This window comes from Panthera pardus, unplaced genomic scaffold (assembly GCF_024362965.1).
Source record: "Panthera pardus isolate Hobbes unplaced genomic scaffold, ASM2436296v1 HiC_scaffold_21, whole genome shotgun sequence".
Taxonomy (NCBI): Eukaryota; Metazoa; Chordata; class Mammalia; order Carnivora; family Felidae; genus Panthera; species Panthera pardus.
This window is the reverse complement of record NW_026526777.1, coordinates 47,414,434-47,435,643: the sequence shown is the minus strand read 5'-3', so window position 1 is coordinate 47,435,643 and position 21,210 is coordinate 47,414,434. Positions and strand designations below refer to the sequence as shown.

Genomic DNA, 21,210 nt, shown 5'->3' with positions numbered 1-21,210 from the left:
TTTTGCCCTTAATTTATAATAATCTTGAATCCTTGGTCTATGTGTGCATGTATGGGAGTGTGTGTGTGTGTGTGTGTGTGTGTGTATACACACACACATAAATGCGTTACTTATGCATTTAATAAAAGGATAGACCAATAAATGGATGGACAGGTGGTTAGATGGGTAGATAGATGATAGATCAGTGAAGAGAAAAATGAATAAATGGACAAATAGCCAACAACTGGTTTACACATTACATGTTATTGAACAATAAATGATATTTATTTTCCTGGAAATTAAGGGAAGAAAAAGAAGTTAAAGTACAAATGAAGGATTGTACTTGCTATATTTGTTCACAAAAATATTTTAATTTTAAGATCTCTCTATCATTAGGATGATGAAAACATTAAAAAGTAGAGGTCATCATTCTTAACTATTTGGTCAATCTGGGATGATAGACTTTAGCTTCCTGTGATGAAATATTAAGAATTTGAAACATTTCCTTTTATCTCTCCCATTCACATCTACATAGTTTGGTTAACTGTGTTATCATTGACAAGACTTGTAGCACTTTCTTCTTGTTTGGTGATGATAAGTCTCACAATTGTTTAATCTTAGTCCATATTAAAGTTAATTCAATGATCCCAGAGGGGAGGGAGCTAGAGGGATGGCCAAAATGGGCGAAGGGAGTGGGAGATACAGAATTATGGTTATAGAATGAATAAATCACAGAGATGAAAAGTACAGCACAGAAAATATCATTAACGGTGTTGTAATAGTGTTGTGTGGTGACCCATGGGAGCCACACTTGTGGTGGGCACCACGCAATGAGGAGACTTGTTGAAACACTGTGTTGTACACCTGAAACTAATGCAACATCGTGTGTCAACTATACTTTAATTAAAAAAATAATAAAAATAAAATAAAATTAATTCAATGATCTTTTTACATCTGAGGCTAATCTTTTCTTACTATCAATAGCTTGTTTGTGTGTAAGTATGCCTATGCCTCTTTGTAAAAAGAGTACCTGATCAATATTGCTAAATACGGGCAGCATTTGTGATGATCTTCCTCAAAGAATCTGTATTTACGAAACACTTACCTCATCTTAAAAAACTGAAGATATAATACTCAAACTCAATATTTCCATACTTGGGTGAAATTTGGGAAACAGTACAAACACAATTATTATTGAATTGCAGTAACATTGGAAAATTTCCCAACTCACATCGCGCGTAGAATACAGGCCTCCACTCTTCTCTGGACCCAGGAGTTTCTTCATGTTTTCCTTTATGTTTTCTTTCCTCTGTTGTCTGAAAGTCTTCTCCTGATCACACAGAGCCATACTGAATCGGAGGTCTGGGGATGAACTGTATAGAGAACACAGTCGTGAGCCAATGTCCCCAGTAGCCTTGTTAAAATCACCCAGTCCCCGGTAGCTAACGCTGATACCTGCTCACTGTTCCCCTCAAGCCATTTCCTAGAAGGGGAGCTGAACAAGGGTATAAAATGATGGCTGTCTTAAAACTGTATGTTCCAAGGTGTGTTTCCAGAAAATATGGAGTAGGAGATGCTTTAGAAAAAACAAGCAGGCACACGAACGGCCAATGAGAAATTCATTGTATGATAGTAAAGACTTGGGGAAATATTTCAGAAAATAAAGCTGCTGAGATCTATTTGGCACAGTATTTCCCAAATTTATTTGATCAAGAATTCCTTCCCCTGGCTCTTCATTCCCCACTTCTCCATGACATACCACTGACATTCCAAAGAGTCTATGTTCTGTGGAGCATACTGGCAGAAATACTGCCTTTTTTTTTTTTAATTTTTTTTTCAACGTTTTTTATTTATTTTTGGGACAGAGAGAGACAGAGCATGAACGGGGGAGGGGCAGAGAGAGAGGGAGACACAGAATCGGAAACAGGCGCCAGGCTCCGAGCCATCAGCCCAGAGCCTGACGCGGGGCTCGAACTCACAGACCGCGAGATCGTGACCTGGCTGAAGTCGGACGCTTAACCGACTGCGCCACCCAGGCGCCCCCAGAAATACTGTCTTAATGAATTGCCTTGTCTAAGAGATGTCCCCGTGTGACAAAAAAAAGGCACTGCTAACGCTAGAACTTCAGACAGCGACAAGTAAGTTTGACTGGAGGATTTCAGAGCTCTTACACTGTATACCCTTCCTCATAATAGCAGCGGCGGCAACTTCTCAGATCCCTAGACTATGCTAGAAACCACTTTAGATATGTAGGCATGTATCCCTGCAGAAATAATGGGAGTAAATCTCACACGTTATTATACAATATATTATTTTTCTAACTACCTATTACAGATTAAAAAAACCAAAGCTCTGAGAGGTTAGGATCACAGAGCAAATAGATGATGTATTTTCCTCAATGCAACAATTCCTCACAAACAAGTCCAATATTGTATTCTAAAACCAGCTTCTGAATTTAAAAATAGTAAAAAGCAGGAGCACTTGGGTGGCTTAGTCGGTTAAGCAACAGGTTCTTGATTTTGGCTCAGGTCATGATCTCATGGTTCATGGGATAAAGTCCCATGTTGGGCTCTGTGCTGACAGTGAGGAGTCTGCTTGGGATTCTCTCTCTCTCTCTCTCTCTCTCTCTCTCTCTGCCCCTCCCCGCTTTCTCTCTCTCTCTCTCCCTCTCAAAATAAATAAATAATTTTTTTAAAAAATAGTAAAAAACAAAACAGAACAAGAAAACCTAGAACTCTATGTTGTGATGCAAATAAATCCAAATGTAGAAAGTAAGAATTTCGCTGATAAAATATTGTCTCTTTACCATTCATAAAAGTAAGTCCTTCCCTTCAGAGTGAATTAAAATTAAGGAAACTTCTGTTAATTCAGTGCATTTATTCCTCGTAAAACATAGGCCAAAAGACGAGACTCCATAGCCTCTGGGCTATGTACTCTATAATGATCTTTGTTTACCAATAATATTTTAATTACTATTTCCCAAAGGACAAACATGGATAACTCACAAAAGAGGAAGTATGATTAATAATGAAAAACAGAAGAATACTTAGCTTCACTAGCAAATTTTTAAAATACTGTTATTATTTAGCAGTTTTTAAGAAATATTTTAAGTATTTATTTTCTAGTAAAAAGTAAATATATTCATTTTGGGAATATAAATTTGCAAAACACCTTTGAAAGTCATCAAGTGATGAGCACCAAAAATAATTAAAATGTATATTCCCTTTGAGTAGTTCTATTTTTGGATATATGCTTTAAGAAAACTAACTGTAGGGACACCTGGGTGGCTTACTCAGTTAAGCATCCTACTCTTGATCTTGGCTCGGGTCATGATATCATGGTTCATGAGACGTAGCCTCAAGTCAGGTTCATGCTGACAGTGCAGAGCCTGCTTGGGATTTTCTCTCTCCCTCGCCCTCTGCCCCTCTCCCCGCAAAATAAATAAACTTTAAAAAACAGAAAATTAACTGTAAATTTTGAAAAGAGCACTTAGCCATATTACCCAATAATAAAAAATGATCAGTATAGCACATCAAAGCATTGGATTGCACAGTTATTAAATTTGATTATTATGAAGCTTTCCAAGGAGCAAAAGAGTTACGAGTGAATCAGTAAGAATTTTTTAAGTCAAGTCTTAGGGGTAGACTCTCTATTATTATTTATTACAATATATTAGGTTGAGTATCTTCTAACCACTTTGAGAAATAAAAATCTCACCTGCACAGTTGTCTCTGTGAATCCATCTCAATTGTGTTTCCTTTTCTGCTCCTCACAGTAATCACTACCTTAAACTTGCTCTTTATTATTCCAATGTATTTACACATTTATGAATTACAATTATTTATAAATTTATACATTTATAAATTATAAATATTTATAGCTTCACAGTATATATTTATATCTCTAAAAAATACATAGAGTCATTTTGTATGTTTTTAATTTTTTTATAAATTCTATCAACTATATGTATTCTGCAATATTTTTTCCATTGACCATTTTGTTTTTAAGATTCATCTGTGTTTGTATATATAGGAACAATTCAAACATTTTTACTATTGTGAAGTATCTCCATTATATGATTATAGCATAAGTTATTCCATGAATATTGAGGTTGCTTCAAATTTCTGCAAACTATTACAAGCATTTTTACTATGAACTTGTGGTGTACATGTGGAAAATTTTTCTACTTTGTATTAATATAAAATAATATGTGCTCTTTTTCTAAAGAACATCTCATTAAATCATCACAACAGATATGCTTATAAAGTACTCTTTTCTTATTTCACAAATGAGCAAAAGTGTCATTAAAAATGTTTCAACTGTTAACACAATTAGCAAGAGGCTGATTTAAAACTAGGATTTCTCATTCTGGAACTCCTGTTCCCTGTAATATACTAGGTAATATACTTGTAACATACTATGCTGATCACTATCCTACATTAAACACAAGGGCCATGATTTTTCAAAAAACCTATGAACAGAGCAATGAACACAGATATTTAGAAGATCAGTACAAACATGTAAAAGAAAAATAAAAAATGTTGAGTAATTTTATAAATACAATAACAAGTTTGGTTCATTTATTTTCCTCTTTTACATATTATCTTTAACTGTTTAATTTGATTTCTTGATTTTATTTTATATCTAATGAAAAACATTCCACGGAAAGTTAAATTTTTCTTTAAAGAACATTTCTGGGATACCTGGATGGCTCAGTTGGTTAAGTGTCCAACTCTTGCTTTTGGCTCAGGTCATGATATCACAGCTTCGTGGATTTGAGCCCCACATCAGGCTCTGTGCTGGCAGTGGAATCTTAGGATTCTCTCTCTCCCTCTCTCTCTGCCCCTCCCCCACTTGTGCTGTCTCTGTTTCTCTCAAAAGAAATAAATAAACTTTAAAAAATAATTTCTAAAGGGGCGCCTGGGTGGCTCAGTTGGTTGGGCAGCCAACTTCGGGTCAGGTCATGATCTCGTGGTTCGTGGGTTCGAGCCTGCGTGGGGCTCTGTGCTGACGGCTCGGAGCCTGGAGCCTGCTTTGGATTCTGTGTCTCTCTGCCCCTCCCTGCTCACGTTCCGCCTCTCTCTCTCTCTCAAAAATAAATAAGCATTTAAAATAATAATAATAATAATTTCTAAGAACATTTCCATTTCAGAGTCAAGACAAATGAACAGATAAAAATAGTTTGATCAAAGTTCATTATAAATATATAGTAAATTGCTTCTGAACATACGTATCTTATTTAGCTGAGTTTTTTTCCTCCATTTTTTGATATCTGTACTTTGTTAAAGCAAATTTCTTTTACATAATATGGTCCTAATTACATCAGTGAAGATCATTTCCCATTAAGACAAATAGCATGACTTTCTACTCAAATAGCAAAAGTTCTTTTAATCTCATGCTAAAATCTCATGTTATACCACATTTTTAAAAATTTTAGACAGAGAAAGAGAAAGCCTGAGTGGGAGAGAGGGGCGAGGGGGGCGGGAGGGAGGAGAGAGGGAGAAGGAGAGGGAGAGAGAGGATCTTAAGCAGGCTTCACAACGTGGGGCTCAATGCCAAGACCCTGGGATCATGACCTGAGCTGAAATCAAGAGTAGGATGCTTAACTGAATGAGCCACCCAGGTGCCCCCAAAATATACCATGTTTTAGCAAGAATCAACACAATGCAAAATAATGCAACTCAATTACTTGGACTGTCCTATGAGACTTCCTGACATATCTTGAGGGACAAGTAGTAATTTATGCAATAATTCACAAGGTTGAATCAACATGTTCTAGGAACCTAAAATAAGAGAAAGAAATACCGAGCCCAATGTCAACGTGTCCCTCAGCATTCATTTGGCAAATCACAATATAGGAGAATGTTACACTAATAAATGCAGTGTTTGGGAGAATTAAATGTGTACTAGTTACTTCAGTAAAACCCACTTCAACAGGGAAGTTCAAGGAGACACAGAGAGTTTGAAGGAGGTCGGATGTACTGAACTCAGCGTTAGATCCAGCTAATTCTCCGGGCAGGCCTAACTCCCCTAAGATGCACCATTTGAAAATAAATAAATGATTTTCCAACATTTTTTTTGGAGGCCACTTTGAAACAGCAACATGCTTCATGGAACTTTACTATCTCTGTGAACAAAAACAATCTCATTTTCAGTTTTTCCTTTTTATAGTTTCCTGTTTATGTTTACTTTCATGTTCTTGAGTATCTATCTGAATCAACAATGAAAAAGAGGCTTAACTAACCATATTTGTTCATTTCTACGGGAAGTAAACCAGAGGGAGGACTCTTTCTAAAAGCCCTTATTGACCTGATAAAAACTACCAGGAAAAGTAAGCAAAGATACAAAATTTATTATTTTTTAATGCCATAGCTATTAGGGAAGAGCTAAAGAAAAGTTTATTTAATGTGTTTTTTATGTTCAAAAGCTCTCAGAATTATTTCTTATTTTAAAAGTGGACCCTTAACAATTAAAATAAGATAGTGAATCACTCACAATATTTTCCACCCAATGAAATAAATGCACTTACCAAACTTCAAGAGACATTTCCAGAAACATTTCAGTGACCTAGAACAGATACATTCATCAGATTCGGTCATAAAATGGATGTGTATTATATATAATGCAAACAAAGTCAAAACCATTTTTGAGTGCCAGATTATTTTTAACCTAAAAGAGTCCTAAAGATAAAAGTAACATAGCTTCATGGATGTACATCAATAAATACATGTTTTTGCTATTTTTAATGATATAAATCTATTTAATCAGTCATTTTAGTAAACATAAGAATTGCTTCTGCATAGTTGTTTTCCTCCTTCACTAAAAGGAGGTAGTTGAATTCTGCAGTCATTATGGATGAGACATAAAAATTGCCTGAGCTCTAGGGGCACCTGGGTAGCTAGTCAGTTAAGTGTCCGACTTTTTCTTTTTTTTAATGCTTACTTATTTTTGAGAGAGAGACAGAGCATGAGTGGGGGCAGAGCAGAGACAAAGGGAGACACAGAATCCGAAGCAGGCTCCAGGCTCTGAGCTGTCAGCACAGAGCCTGACGTGGGGCTCGAACCCATGAACCGTAAGAGCATGACCTCAGCCTCGGATACCTAACTGACTGAGCCTCCCAGGTGCCCCTAAGTGTTCAGTGGCTCAGGTCATGATCTCATGGGGCTCACAGGGTCAAGCCCCATGTTGGATTCTGCACTGACCACGCAGAGCCTGCTTGGGATTCTCTCTCTCTCCCTCTCCCATACTCCCGTGTGTGTGCGCACTTCACACCCCGTCTCTCTCAAAATAATAAAACATTTTTGAAAAATTGCCTGAGTCCTAAAAAACTATGAAGATATTCTGCCTGTTATTCAGGAACTGTCCCCGGGCCTCCAGACAGAGGCAGAAGTGGTCAGGAGGTTAAAGAAAGCCTGGGTGAAAATTCACACGTGTGCATTTGTGACAAATGTGGGCTGTCAGAGACTGGAGACAGAACATCTATCCAAGGTGGCAGCAGGACCAGGGGCCAGCCAACTGTGGTTAGCTCAAGAAACATCTACAAATGGGAGGTGGGGCTCAGGTTTTCATTTTCCAACACTCTGTGAGCTAACCAAATTTCTGGGAGGACTCTATCCTGCCAGTGAGCCAATTTTAGTCTAATGGAAAAGAGAGTGATTAATATCCAAAGAGAAAAAGGGGGATTAAAAGGTATCTCTCCAGGGACTATAATTCTGTTGTATAGAAAGACATTCTCTGTACTATCCCTGTCATTAGTTATGAATAATGTAATTTTAGACTGTCTTGAGAACCAATTGAGAAAATGTTTTGAAGATTGCTGCATAATTATAAAATAGTGCTATTATTTTTATCATATCAGTTACCATAGAATATAGTTAGAGTGAACCTTTCCAATACCTTCAAATAGACCAGAACTCAGATATGTCTCTTAAAAGGTGAAGACGGCATTTTCAGAAGCAACACAAAATGCTATAGATTACTGGCTTTGTTTTCTGTTTGGTTTCGGAAGATGGAAAAAAACAAACCAGAAGGAGCTTTCCAAAAGGTTAAAATAAGTTCACGGATAATTCTCAGCACTGAATTTTATGAGTAAGAAAAAGGTATGGAAATCATCTGTACAAGAATTTGCCTCTCCCACTAAACTGTATCTATCCTATATAGATCTATCTTATATGTATTTATATGTATCTTATATGTATCTATTTTATATAGCTCTCTATTACTAGTTCATTGCAGGGTTTGGCATATGAGACATAATCAATATCTGCTGAATTACTGTGCATGTGTGTGTGAGGGAGCACATAAGGCAGTCTTTTCTTGTTAAGAAACATTCCATCGCTACTAAACATAAAATCATGGGCTGGTGTAACACAGACAGCCGTTCCTATGAAGTCCTATGAACCTTTACTCATCAAAGCAACATATCAATATCACTTTGCAGTTATCAAAATAATCAAGAATCCCAGTACAAGTAGAATTCCACATGCCCAGATGAATCATAGTTCAGTTATAAGTAAAAAAGATGAGTGGTTTGGGGCGCCTGGGTGGCCCAGTCAGGTCAGCGTCTGACTTAGGCTCAGGTCATGATCTCATGGTTCATGAGTTTAAGGCCCACATCGGGCTCTGTGCTGATAGCTCGGAGCCTGGAGCCTGCTTCAGATTCTGTGTCTCCCTCTCTCTCTGCCCTCCCCCGCTCATGCTCTGTCTCTTTCAAAAATAAATAAACATTTAAAAAAAATCTTAAAAAAGGTGACTGGCTTCTAAACAATTACTGTAACTGTAGTCTGTTCTATCAATGTTAGTAGCACCGCTCAGACCACATCCCGACACATCATGTCTATTCCCCATTTCTAAATTTCAAATGGAGTCTTTCCTAAAGAGGGCTTGGAAAACTTTATATTGAATGAGCTTGCTCTGGATATTTAGTGAGAAAAACAAGACGTGGGTAAAAACATAAGTCTGTTTTCTACCCTCCCTCATGCCCCCGAATACATGAAAGCTGGTATTAAAATAAGACTAGATTTACTGTTTTCATTTCCAGAGGGCAAAAACACCATGGGAGAATGGAAACTAAAAGAACAACATTACAACTCATTGTGCAGTTTTCTAACAAATGGAAAGATTTTAAGCTGGAATGGGCTTCCTAGTCCAATGTGCCACGTCATGACAGACTTCCCAACTGGAAGGTCCCTAAGCAATTTGTACGGTAAGATATTCAGTGCCTGGATATATCTAATGCCAACTTAATAAGTAAAAGGAAAATCAACTGTGCTATGTTTATGGTCACATTGGTCTTCAGAATGTCCCTTACACATCCAGCCATAGCACTTCTTGGCTGAGACATTCATAATCTTTGACTGACTGATAAGAATCCTTAAATGAAGGCAGGATGAGAGAAAGGAAGACACAGGATTTTCCTGCCATTGGCAATATTACAGAATATGGTGTGGAGGGACTTGCCGCATGGATGGGGATCTTCACTTCCTCATGTTGCCCAAGTGGATCACCCACAATCTGGAGGAAATTTTAAACTCTCCCACTTGACGTGCCATGCTCAGACATGCCATGAAGACTGACATTTACAATCTCTCCGCACCTTTTACCTGAAACATGTCATTCGGATGCAATAGCCACAAAAGCATGTACTTCCTGTGAGGCATGAAACAAGTATTGTAAATTCCTTCCCACCCACTGCACGAAGCAGCTTTGCATCACAGTCTTCCACACTGCTGGCACCACCAAGGTAAGTTGAAGAAAGGTGACCCCGTCTGGCTGGCTCTCCCCAACCCCATAACGCTTAGCTAGGAGCCAGACGAAGAAGAAGAACTTCACCTCTTCTAGGAATTATAAATGTAAGAAGCAGGCTGTGCTCATTGTCCGTTCTTGTGGAAAACAACAATCTCACCTTTGAATTCCACAGTGGAAAGCAATGTTACATGCTACAACAGGAGATGTTCAGCGTGGGGAGGGGGTGTGGGCCCAGAGGAAAGAACCTATATAGAGAAGCCATTTTAAACTTAAAAATAATGTTTTAAAAGTATCTAATCCACTAATCCTTGCAAACTTTCCAGGGTCATTCTGAAATGATAAAGCAAAAGCAACAAACATAGTGCTTGGCATGAGAGAGGTTGTTTAAAATTATCACAAAGAGATGCAGACAAATGATTTTAAACTTAAGAACCTACCCTATTGGTAAAGAGCTCTCCAAATGCACTCTGCCTTTTCTTAAATTTTTTTTTTAAATGTTTATTTATTTTTGAGAGAGACAGAGACAGAATGTGAGTGGGTTGGGGCAGAGAGAGAGGGAGGCACAGAATCAGAAGCAGGCCCCAGGGCTCCGAGCTGTCAGCACAAAGCCTGACGCAGGGCTCGAACTCACGAGCTGCGAGATCACGACCTGAGTCGAAGTTGGACATTCAACCGACTGAGCCACATTTTTCTTATTAACATACTCTAGCACTTACAACCTTCACTTTCAATAAAACATTATATTGAATTCTGATCCCTCCCGAGTCAGGTACTCTTTTTCTCCCCCTTAGCAGACTAAAACAGCAACTAATCACCAAGTAGTTTCAATAATCATTTACATTGAATTATAAAATATGTTCTGCTTTGTCTCTGTATAACTGACCTGTGCAAGAAACATAAAGTTACATTTAAGAAATAAGGGCCACTTGCACTAAGAATCATGTTTCCATACACTGTCACTCTATCCAGTGAAGAAGGAACCAGGTGTGGATCTAACAAGAGGCAACTCAAGTGTGAAGCAGAAATTACAATCCCACCAATACAAGCCAGACCCCCTCCAGATAAATTTTGCACTTTTAAAATGGAATGAGATACTGCTAACATCACTTTTTCAAATGTGTCTGATTTTTAATAACGAAAAACTAATGTTTGTTTATTTTTTTAACTGAGATATAATTGACATTTAACATTAGTTTCAGGTATATAGCATAATGATTCAATATTTATATATATTGCAAAATGATCACCATAGTAAGTCTGGTAACATATATGATTTCTTAAGAAAATAAAATTAGCATTTACTACCAGGAATCATCGAATCCATTCACCCAAGAATTCAGGATAACTGTGTCCCACGCCCCCACCCTCCGCCAAATATCACGGATAGTCTTAAAAGATTTGAAAGATTAAAAAATACACTATTTCCCCTAGTCATGTTCCACTCTATCACGCAGCTTTCCTCCTTTCATCTGAGGATGATGTCTCTTTCCTTCATTTAAGGTCCCTTTTCTTTACGTGGACATTGGAAATTCTAAACCTGACTTCCAAGAGCACTGTTACTAAACCAAGCATTCTCTCTTTTTCTCCAAATGGGAATTTCCCAGACTCTAGTTGTTTTTTTTTTTTAAACTTAATTTACTTTCATTATTCCTGTCTGAGCAGTTCCTAGATTCTCTGTATTTCCCATAAGTACATTCATTAATCCATTCATCCAAAAATGATTCAAGCATCTAATGTGTATCAGGCTAGGTATGCAATGGTAATTAAGGTGAATGTGTTCTACTCCTTGATGGAACTTGATGGAACTTAGGTCCAGTAGAGGACCCCCCCAGGGATACAAGAACATTCTAAAGTACCTTATAATTTAAAAGTTGTCTTGTGAAAATGTCAAAAAAAGACTCACATATGTTTCCATTGATAGCATCCCCAAATAAAAATGCATTCTCTTTTAAAGCCAGGAATTATTTGGCCTGTGTTTGAACTCTGACCTGCATCCAACGGATGACATTCACATCTTAGCCAAAGATCCCCCAGACTTCTCATCAAAGTATATACTTCTCTTGTTTCCTTTCCAAACTTTGCTTTGTCTCATTCACTTCGCTAAATTATAGTCTTAGCCTTCACACATCAATACATGGTTTTCCAAAGAAATCATCCTGACACTAACTTATTCTGAACTCAGCATCAACACTACCATTTTTTTAAAAAGCTTTGTCACTATCTCTTCTATTGAACTACCTCTTGCATTTTCAAGTTTGCAATCATGAATAAGCAATAATCAAAGAAAGCAATCAGCCAGAACTAGATACCACAGCAGTCATGAGACATGGCTATTTTTAAATAATACCACTAATAGCTAAGTAAAGATGGCAAATAAAAACACCATACCATGTAAACTTAGAGGCCACCTTCCTCAGAGTATTGGCCTAAACAAACTAATTTTGTCTAGAAAATAAAAAGAATAAATATCTTACTTCAAAATCTCAGCATTTTTATGATCCTCTTGAAGTGGGCTACTTTGTTTACAAAAAACACACTAAATTCTGAAGACGTTATATCTTTCCACTTTAAAACAGGATTCTGTAACCCACAGCCACACTTGATCTATTCAGTAACAGGTGACTAGAGCATTTTTGAACTGTCTTAAAACAAATGATCACGAAACTTATAGGCTCTACCTGTATATACAAATAAGTTCATTTTGCTAAGTTCAAACAAATATGTTTCATAGTTAAGTCGGTTCCATGAACCAAATGACAGATAATTAAATCTGGCCAGTTATAATTATAATGAGAATATCTAATATTTATTTAGTGCTTACTGGGCCAGGCACCGTTCTAAAGCTTTACATACGTCAATTAATTTAACCATAACCACAAACTTAAGAGGTGGGTACTATGTATAACCCTGTTTCACAGACGAGGATGGCAAAGAAAAAGAAACAACTTGTCCAACATCACATGGCGAATAATTAACAGAATTGTGATTCCAACCCAGGCAGCGGCTGGCTGACTCTGAGCTGGGGGGTCAAAAACAGCAGGTCCTGCCAATTTCTCTCAGATGACAACTTTGATGCTCTCTCAAGTTGTGACTCCAATAAACACAACCTCACCTTATTTTATTTATTTGTTTATTATTATTTTTTCAATATATGAAATTTATTGTCAAATTGGTTTCCATACAACACCCAGTGCTCATCCCAAAAGGTGCCCTCCTCAATACCCATCACCCACCCTCCCCTCCCTCCCACCCCCCATCAGCCCTCAGTTTGTTCTCAGTTTTTAAGAGTCTCTTATGTTTTGGCTCCCTCCCTCTCTAACCTCTTTTTTTTTTTTTCTTCCCCTCCCCCAAGCTCTTCTGTTAAGTTTCTCAGGATCCACATAAGAGTGAAAACATACAGTATCTGTCTTTCTCTGTATGGCTTATTTCACTTAGCATCACACTCTCCATCACACGTTGCTACAAAGAACACAACCTCACCTTAAATGCCAGCTAGAAAACAAAAAATGTGGACCCAGCTCTAAGATTGCCTTCTCTAATGATAATAATAATAATAATGACAACAACAATAATAATAAAGAGAAGAATGATAAATAAATTAAATAAATAAATAAATAAATAAATAAATAAATAAATAAATAAATAAATAATGGAGTGACAAATCACAGTCTTGGGAAGGGCCAGATCTACCGTAAATTCCCACTCTGCGACTTCTCTGGTCCTCACTGCCGCAAGCAATCTTTCCTTCAACTCCTACGGACGCATTATAGCTGCTGCCACACTCATTTTCCTCAAGTTACCCTGCACTCCTCGTACCTGTCTGTTGCCACAGAAGTAGTCTGCTTTTTGTTTTCTTTTTTTTTCATCCTACAAACTTTATTTATTTTTAAATATATGAAATTTATTGTCAAATTGGTTTCCATACAACACCCAGTGCTCATCCCAACAGGTGCCCTCCTCAGTACCCATCACCCACCCTCCCCTCCCTCCCACCCCCCATCAGCCCTCAGTTTGTTCTCAGTTTTTAAGAGTCTCTTATGCTTTGGCTCTCTCCCACAACTGATGAATGGGCAAAGAAATTGTGGTTTATATACACAATGGAGTACTACGTGGCAATGAGAAAGAATGAAATATGGCCCTTTGTAGCAACGTGGATGGAACTGGAGAGTGTTATGCTAAATGAAATAAGCCATACAGAGAAAGACAGATACCATATGGTTTCACTCTTACGTGGATCCTGAGAAACTTAACAGGAACCTATGGGGGAGGGGAAGGAAAAAAAAAGACCTTTTTGTTTTCAATAGTAAACATTCTTTATCTACTAACTTGTTGCTTACTAATACATCTGAGAAAGAAGCCAAATCCTGTTTGCCCGAAATTCCCCATTACCTGGTCAAAAACCTTCCATGACTCACTGCTGTCGGTAAGAAAACATCCAAATTCCAACATCTAACATCTGAAATTTGAACTCTGCTATAGTTTGATCCCAGCGTACCCATTCTACCCTCACGCATGAATGCTCTGCTCCCATCACACTGGTCTAGACGCTGTTTCCTGAACATGCTTGTCGTTTTTAGGCCCATGACTATGAACAAAGGCTCAGTCTAGTCTCTCCACCAGAAGGGCTTTCCATCCCTTTAGTGATCCAACCACATCCTTCCTTTAAGGACAAGCCTAAGCCATTGATAGCCACTGTAAGTAACTCACTGAAACCCCATCCCCCTTCACCTCCCTGCCCTCATCTCCTACCACAATCTCTGCTACTCTTTCTCTGTGTTCCAGCCATATTCTCCTCCTTGCTGTTACTCAACATGGCAGGCAAACTTTCACTTCAGGACTTTTCTACTCAGAACAACTTCTGCCCCCGATATCATCCGAGATGTTTTCTTAGCCACATTTTTGGAACTGCACTTGCAACCCCCTTTACCCACATATACAAATGCCCCTCTCTTCCTTCACTAGTTTATTCAGCACTTACTGCTATCATTATCTAACACAAGCAACTTTTACTTACTTATCTTGCTTCTTGTCTCTCTTACTAAATAGAATATAAGTTCCAAAGATGCTCAACGTCGCTCCTCATCAGGGAAATACAAATCAAAACCACACTCAGATATCACCTCACACCAGTCAGAGTGGCCAAAATGAACAAATCAGGAGACTATAGATGTTGGAGAGGATGTGGAGAAATGGGAACCCTCTTGCACTGTTAGTGGGAATGCAAACTGGTGCAGCCGCTGTGGAAAACAGTGTGGAGGTTCCTCAGAAAATTAAAAATAGACCTACCCTATGACCCAACAATAGCACTGCTAGGAATTTACCCAAGGGATACAGGAGTACTGATGCATAGGGGCACTTGTACCCCAATGTTGAGAGCAGCACTCTCAACAATAGCCAAATTATGGAAAGAGCCTAACTGTCCATCAACTGATGAATGGATAAAGAAATTGTGGTTTATATACACAATGGAATACTACGTGGCAATGAGAAAGAATGAAATCTGGCCCTTTGTAGCAATGTGGATGGAACTGGAGAGTGTGATGCTAAGTGAAATAAGCCATACAGAGAAAGATAGATACCATATGTTTTCACTCTTATGTGGATCCTGAGAAACTTAACAGAAACCCATGGGGGAGGAGAAGGAAAAAAAAAAAAGAGGTTAGAGTGGAAGAGAGCCAAAGCATAAGAGACTCTTAAAAACTGAGAACAAACTGAGGGTTGATGGGGGGTGGGAGGGAGGGGAGGGTGGGTGATGGGTATTGAGGAGGGCACCTTTTGGGATGAGCACTGGGTGTTGTATGGAAACCAATTTGACAATAAACTTCATATATTGAAAAAAAAAGAATATAAGTTCCATAAGGGTAGGGATTCTTGTTGTTTTGTTCTCTGCTGAAGAAGTGGTGCCTAAAAACTGTCTGCCACACAGTAGGTATTCAATGGTTATGCGTGAAATGAATGAATCAATGAGTAATTCCTTCTTATAACTCTCATTGTACATATTGTCCACACTATTTGGCACTTAAAACTATATTATGCAAATACTAAACTCTAGTTAATGAAATGCTAAAGTGTTTAGGGGTAAAACATTTGTTGCCTGCAGTTTGTTTCCAAATGCATCAAAATAGTTTGATGGATAGGTAGATGGAGAGCTATGTGGCAAAGTAAATACAGCAAAATGTTAATTGTAGAGTCTACGTGGCAGTTTTTCAAATCTTCCAACTTTGTACATGCTTGAAGATTTTTATAATAAAATTCAGAGAAAAAAAATCTAATACTTTAGAAAGGCCTTCCCTGACAGAAACATTAGTTGCCACCAACTATTCCCTGTCACATCCCTCTATTTTCTTCACAGTATTTATCTCTAGCTGATGTTCTGCTGATTATCCTTTTGGTTTTGTTGCCTATTTACCTCCCCCCATAGAATACAGGTTCACTGGAAACCAGAACATCATCTGTCAGGTCCTCTACCGTTTGCCCACCACCTGCAATACTGTCTAGAACATAACAAGTGTTTAATAACACCTAAGTAAGTAAATTAATGAAGAGATTCCTTATGCCACTAATTATTATATTACTTACCAGTTTACACGCGAATGTCTACTCCTTTCCAGCTTATTAATTCCTTGAAAACGAACTTCTTGTAGTTTTCTTAACATTTAGCAAAGCGTTAGCTGCAAAATTTTAGCTGCTCAAATTCTCATACTGAAAAATAATCTACTGACGGGTCAGTATTTTAAAATCACATAATAAAGATTTTTTTTTTGGCATCCCCAGGTGGGCACAAAATGAAGGATTTTTATTACTGCATTATTATTATTTTGTGTCCATGGACACAATATGGAAAGAATTAAAAATGTTTGAATAAAAAGGTCATATGAAAAAAGGTAATCTTTCTAGATCACAAAATTTTATAAATTAGAAATGGTCTTAGAAATATGTTAATCAAAACCTCTCTTTTAGAGATGAAGAAAATAAGACAGAAAGAGTGACAACTCAAACACTGTACAGCGAAATTAGTGACCTAGAGAAAATCAGAGAATGGGGCTCCTAATTCCCAGTTTCTGCCCTGAGTGGGCAGAGTAGGCTCCTTGGGAATCTGGCACTCTCCATTTAGAGGCTCTTGTTCTTTCTCTAGCTGGCTGCTGGCCACAGAAATCACTGTATGTTGACTCAGTATTGACTTTGGGAATTTTGAAGAAGTTTTTGCTAATGTCTTGGCTGGAAATATGTGTTCTCTATCTCTCTTTCTCTTTTTTTTTTTTTTTTTTTTTTTTATTACTTTGCCATGATCATCTTCAAGAATTGTTTAAAAGTCTATTTTCCCACATTATATCCTCCCAGTCTGCTCCCTCTCACCTCTGTGAACACTGTAGAAAGAAGCCCACATTCCTCTGAAAGGTCTGGTTCAGAGGTGAGGCAAGGCTAGACAGCTTGCATAGGGCACACCACATGATCTGGAGAAGACAGGGGCTCTCCAACCTGTGGTGCGCATTCACCTTTCTCCCCTCTACCATAACAGGTCACTAACTCAAACAACTGTCCTTCAGATAAAAACTGCAAAGGACTCTTAAGAACAGAGTGATGTAAAAAAAAAAAAAAAAAGCGGGGCGCCTGGGTGGCGCAGTCGGTTAAGCGTCCGACTTCAGCCAGGTCACGATCTCGCGGTCTGTGAGTTCGAGCCCCGCGTCAGGCTCTGGGCTGATGGCTCCGAGCCTGGAGCCTGTTTCCGATTCTGTGTCTCCCTCTCTCTCTGCCCCTCCCCCGTTCATGCTCTGTCTCTCTCTGTCCCAAAAATAAATAAAAAACGTTGAAAAAAAAAATTAAAAAAAAAAAAAAAGCTGCTTGTCCAACTGTTTTCTCAGGCACACTTAAGAAAATAATTATGTAAGCTACTTTAAATTCAGGAATGTAGAGAGTCTTTTTTAGAGCCCGGAGGTTATACAGCTAACCATAGGAAATGACAGGAGGAGAGGAAATGCATGTTTCCCTACAATATTTTCTCTTATAATCAGACTGAAGAGGGGGAAAAGCATACTTTGGGAAGGCCAATCCATGCTTACAAAGCTCTCAGCAAACGTTTATTAAGAACCAACTCCAGCAACATGCCTTAGGAAGGTCGGGGGATGTTAGCCTCGACCATCTTTAAAGTTTACCCACGGCTCATCAACGTGTGCCTGCCAAGCCTTGTGACTTGCCAGGCCCCAACTTGCTTTCTTCTTTCAAGACTACATGCCTTTGCATTTATATAGAGCTTAATGTGTTCTAAGCACTATGTGTATGTATGGATACATCCATGTGCATACAGTATTGATATATAGTTCTATAACCAAGCACCATTATATATTTAATATGTAATAAATTATATACTTAATAAACACATAAAAGAAGTAACTTTTAATCTATACCTTATGTACTAAAGTGTATAAAAGTATAATTAAATAATTATAATAATTAAATACATAAATATATAAATATATACAAATAACATATGTAAATCTATATAAATCTATAAATCTATAAATATTTATATTTTTATATAAATCTATATTAAATATATAATTATATCTAAATATATTTAAAATACATGTATACATAATATACATTATATATTATACAACTATATAAATAAAATTAACTCATCTAATCATATGAGATATTATCTCCATTTGACAGATGAGCAAATCGAGGCACAGAAGAGCTAAGTGATTTGACCAGGATAAAACAGATAGTAAGGGACAGAGCTGGCATTTCAACACCAAATAGCCTGGCTTCAAATGCCAAGGGATTAAATCACCATGTTCACTGTTCAGTCTATTCAAAATCACCTACTAATACGCAGCCATCCCTGGCTTCCTCCCCCAACACAGTCTGTCTTTATTCTGTCTTCCTACCATACTCTGCACATTCCTCATTGATGCTTATCTCACTGGATGGTGGTTTCATTTCATCACGTTCACATCTCCTAAGCCTGCTTCCTATTTCCACCCCTACCTCACCTCCACCCCACAGAAAGACAACTGAGGGAAAAGCCTCCTGTGTCTTGTTCTTTCTTATATTCCTCGCACAGAACACAGTGGCTGGTACACAGGGCAATTCCATAAACATTTGCAAGAGGGATGAACGAAATAACTTCAAAAAGTCAACAGAACTGTGGGCTGTGTATCTCTTGGCACTGGATTAAGACATACAGAAGACATGCTTCCAGAAGCAGCTCAGGGAGTCGGCAGAGAGTGCGTAACTAGAGTGTCCTCAGGCACCTGGGCTGCTCTGATTGCATGAACTGGTCAGGTGGCCCTTTGGGCTTGAGTTGGTTTCTAAATCGGTATACCCTCATTCAATAAGTATACCCTATGTATTAACTCTGTAATTGGACATGCATAACTAGTATTCCTGACCTATAGGATTTTAGTGTACGGGGAGAGGGAGGGAGGTGAGCAATGGAATGATTTAAATGATTCAGTCCCAATGAATACCACAGATAATTATCTTAGGAGTTCGGAGAAGGAGGAGGTCACTTGGGATAGCAATGGCTAGGGAGGTGAGACTTAAGGAATAGGCAGGTTTGAGTGAAGACAGCAATTTGAAGTCATTCCAAGAATGAGCAAAAACAGAGCCTCTCCCAATAAGAAATTAATGTATTAACCAGTCCCTGCATACTTGTCCACCAGTTGTTTACATTTCTCACTGTAAAGTATTAAATTAGTTTCTTATAAAATTCAAAATCCAATGTTTGCTCTGTAGTGATAATTTTTCTAAGGCTTTATTGTTCCTAAATTATTGAAATTTCAGAAACGCAGCAAACCTAGCATTATAAAGAGAATAAAAACCCCAAGACTATTCCTGTTGACCTTTCATTGCTTCAGCCCTAATTGTTTGAGGATTGTTTGAGACAGATCCTCCACAGAGGCTTAATTTATTACTAAGCATGTAATTTTGGAACAGTTTGGACGTCCCAATAGTTTTCTGAGTTCACTCCCTCATTCTCTCTTCTCTGCTATTCCTTTCAGATTTCATATCTTCTTTCAGCTTTCCAAAAGTTTTGTTAGACCTGCCAGTGGGATCCAAAGTCATTGCCTCACTGAGAGCAACAACAGAGATTAATGTCTTAATAGTATTTACTGTGATACCTCAACCAAAGTCTATAAATATCAAAACAATAAAAAGATTAGTATAAGAAGTAAAAGGGAAAACAAAATTTTCCTGTTTAAAACACAAACATTCAAACAAACAAAGAAATAAAATTCCAGAATAAAGAGATTTTTATCTGACATAGGGTTGAAAAATAATCCTGTTGTGTTGCTTACTTGGTTGAAAATAAAAGGAACCTCTTTCTTCTCTCCCACTCTGATAGAGGATATGGGGAATGTTGCTGTTCCTAGAGTTTCATCCATGACGTAATTGGCATCCATTAATGTGACCTGTAGACATTAAAAGGTAAAGCACAAGAACACAATTTCTCTTGGATCTTTGGAAATTATATCTAAAATCTCCACCACAATCAATAAATGAAAGTTTTCAAATGATCTTTAATAATCATTTGAGGTCCTCAACATTCAGCTTTGTTATAATACTTTGTCTTTTCTTTCAGACACATTTGCTACTAAAATAATAATTTTTTTTCATTTTCCTGATTGACGTCTTCATTATCATGCTTTCAAAAATGGGACTTTATCCCCTTTCAGGGGAAATGCTATTTTGGAGTATGAGAAATAAATTAACGTAGAAAACCCATGCAACCATTTTGGAAATGATCTATTTTAACTTCATTGAAAGTTAATGATTTTAAGTTAGAAACCTTAAGTTACCTTAAAGTCACAATCAATTGACAGTAGGGTTATTCTCTTATACTTGGACTTTTCTCTTTATAACAGAAAATGTTTTCTCCAAAGCACTCAAGGAGGATAAACGATTCTTCCCAGCCCTACCTAACTCTTGTGTTTTCCACTGGACCTTCCCATCACCCGGGCGGGGGGGGGGTGTCACATCACCTGGGGGGCACCATCTGGAGCCTAGTGTGCCATGCTGCACAGCTGGACTCCAACTACACCCAACTGAAGAGAAGGGACAAAGCTCAGGCACCAACTTCAACATGAATTATGATCATTGAACAGTCCACAAATGATTCACTGACCTCCAAAACATTTTCCTGATTAGGATCCAAAATAAATTCAAAGGTCTCATTCCACACTGGGTTTATGTCATTATTGAAGTGTCTTGTTCTCTTCCTGCTGTCAGGGGTTGAGGAGATGAAAAGTTCCACATAGGGATCTGGGGTATCAACTATAGACAGCAAACACAAGGGAGAAGGATACAAAGATGTGATTCATAATTCCTAATTTGTTTTTACTGTATGCTCTGTCAGATTATTTTTAATGAATCTGCCATCACATATTCAAAATGTCTGAGACAAGATACTACATAACAGAAGAACATCACAGGTTATATACTTCTTACACATTATGTCCCTGCCCTTCACAACAGTCT

The 21,210-nt window shown here is 37.8% G+C and overlaps 1 protein-coding gene across 5 annotated transcripts in view; it reads right to left on the bottom strand.

The window, feature by feature from the left end:
* Positions 1 to 21,210, bottom strand: part of PLA2G4A (phospholipase A2 group IVA) — a 159,927-nt gene that overhangs the window by 70,890 nt on the left and 67,827 nt on the right. For 4 of the 5 annotated variants that reach the window (XM_019426657.2, XM_019426677.2, XM_053909207.1 and 1 more), the window contains 4 exons: positions 20,858 to 21,006; positions 20,031 to 20,144; positions 6,509 to 6,546; positions 1,211 to 1,352 (listed from right to left, as the gene is read on the bottom strand). In XM_019426657.2, the coding sequence (XP_019282202.2) occupies positions 1,211 to 1,352; positions 6,509 to 6,546; positions 20,031 to 20,144; positions 20,858 to 21,006 (443 nt within the window). The remainder of the gene's footprint in view (positions 1 to 1,210; positions 1,353 to 6,508; positions 6,547 to 20,030; positions 20,145 to 20,857; positions 21,007 to 21,210) is intronic. The other variant, XM_019426696.2, reaches the window with a different exon arrangement.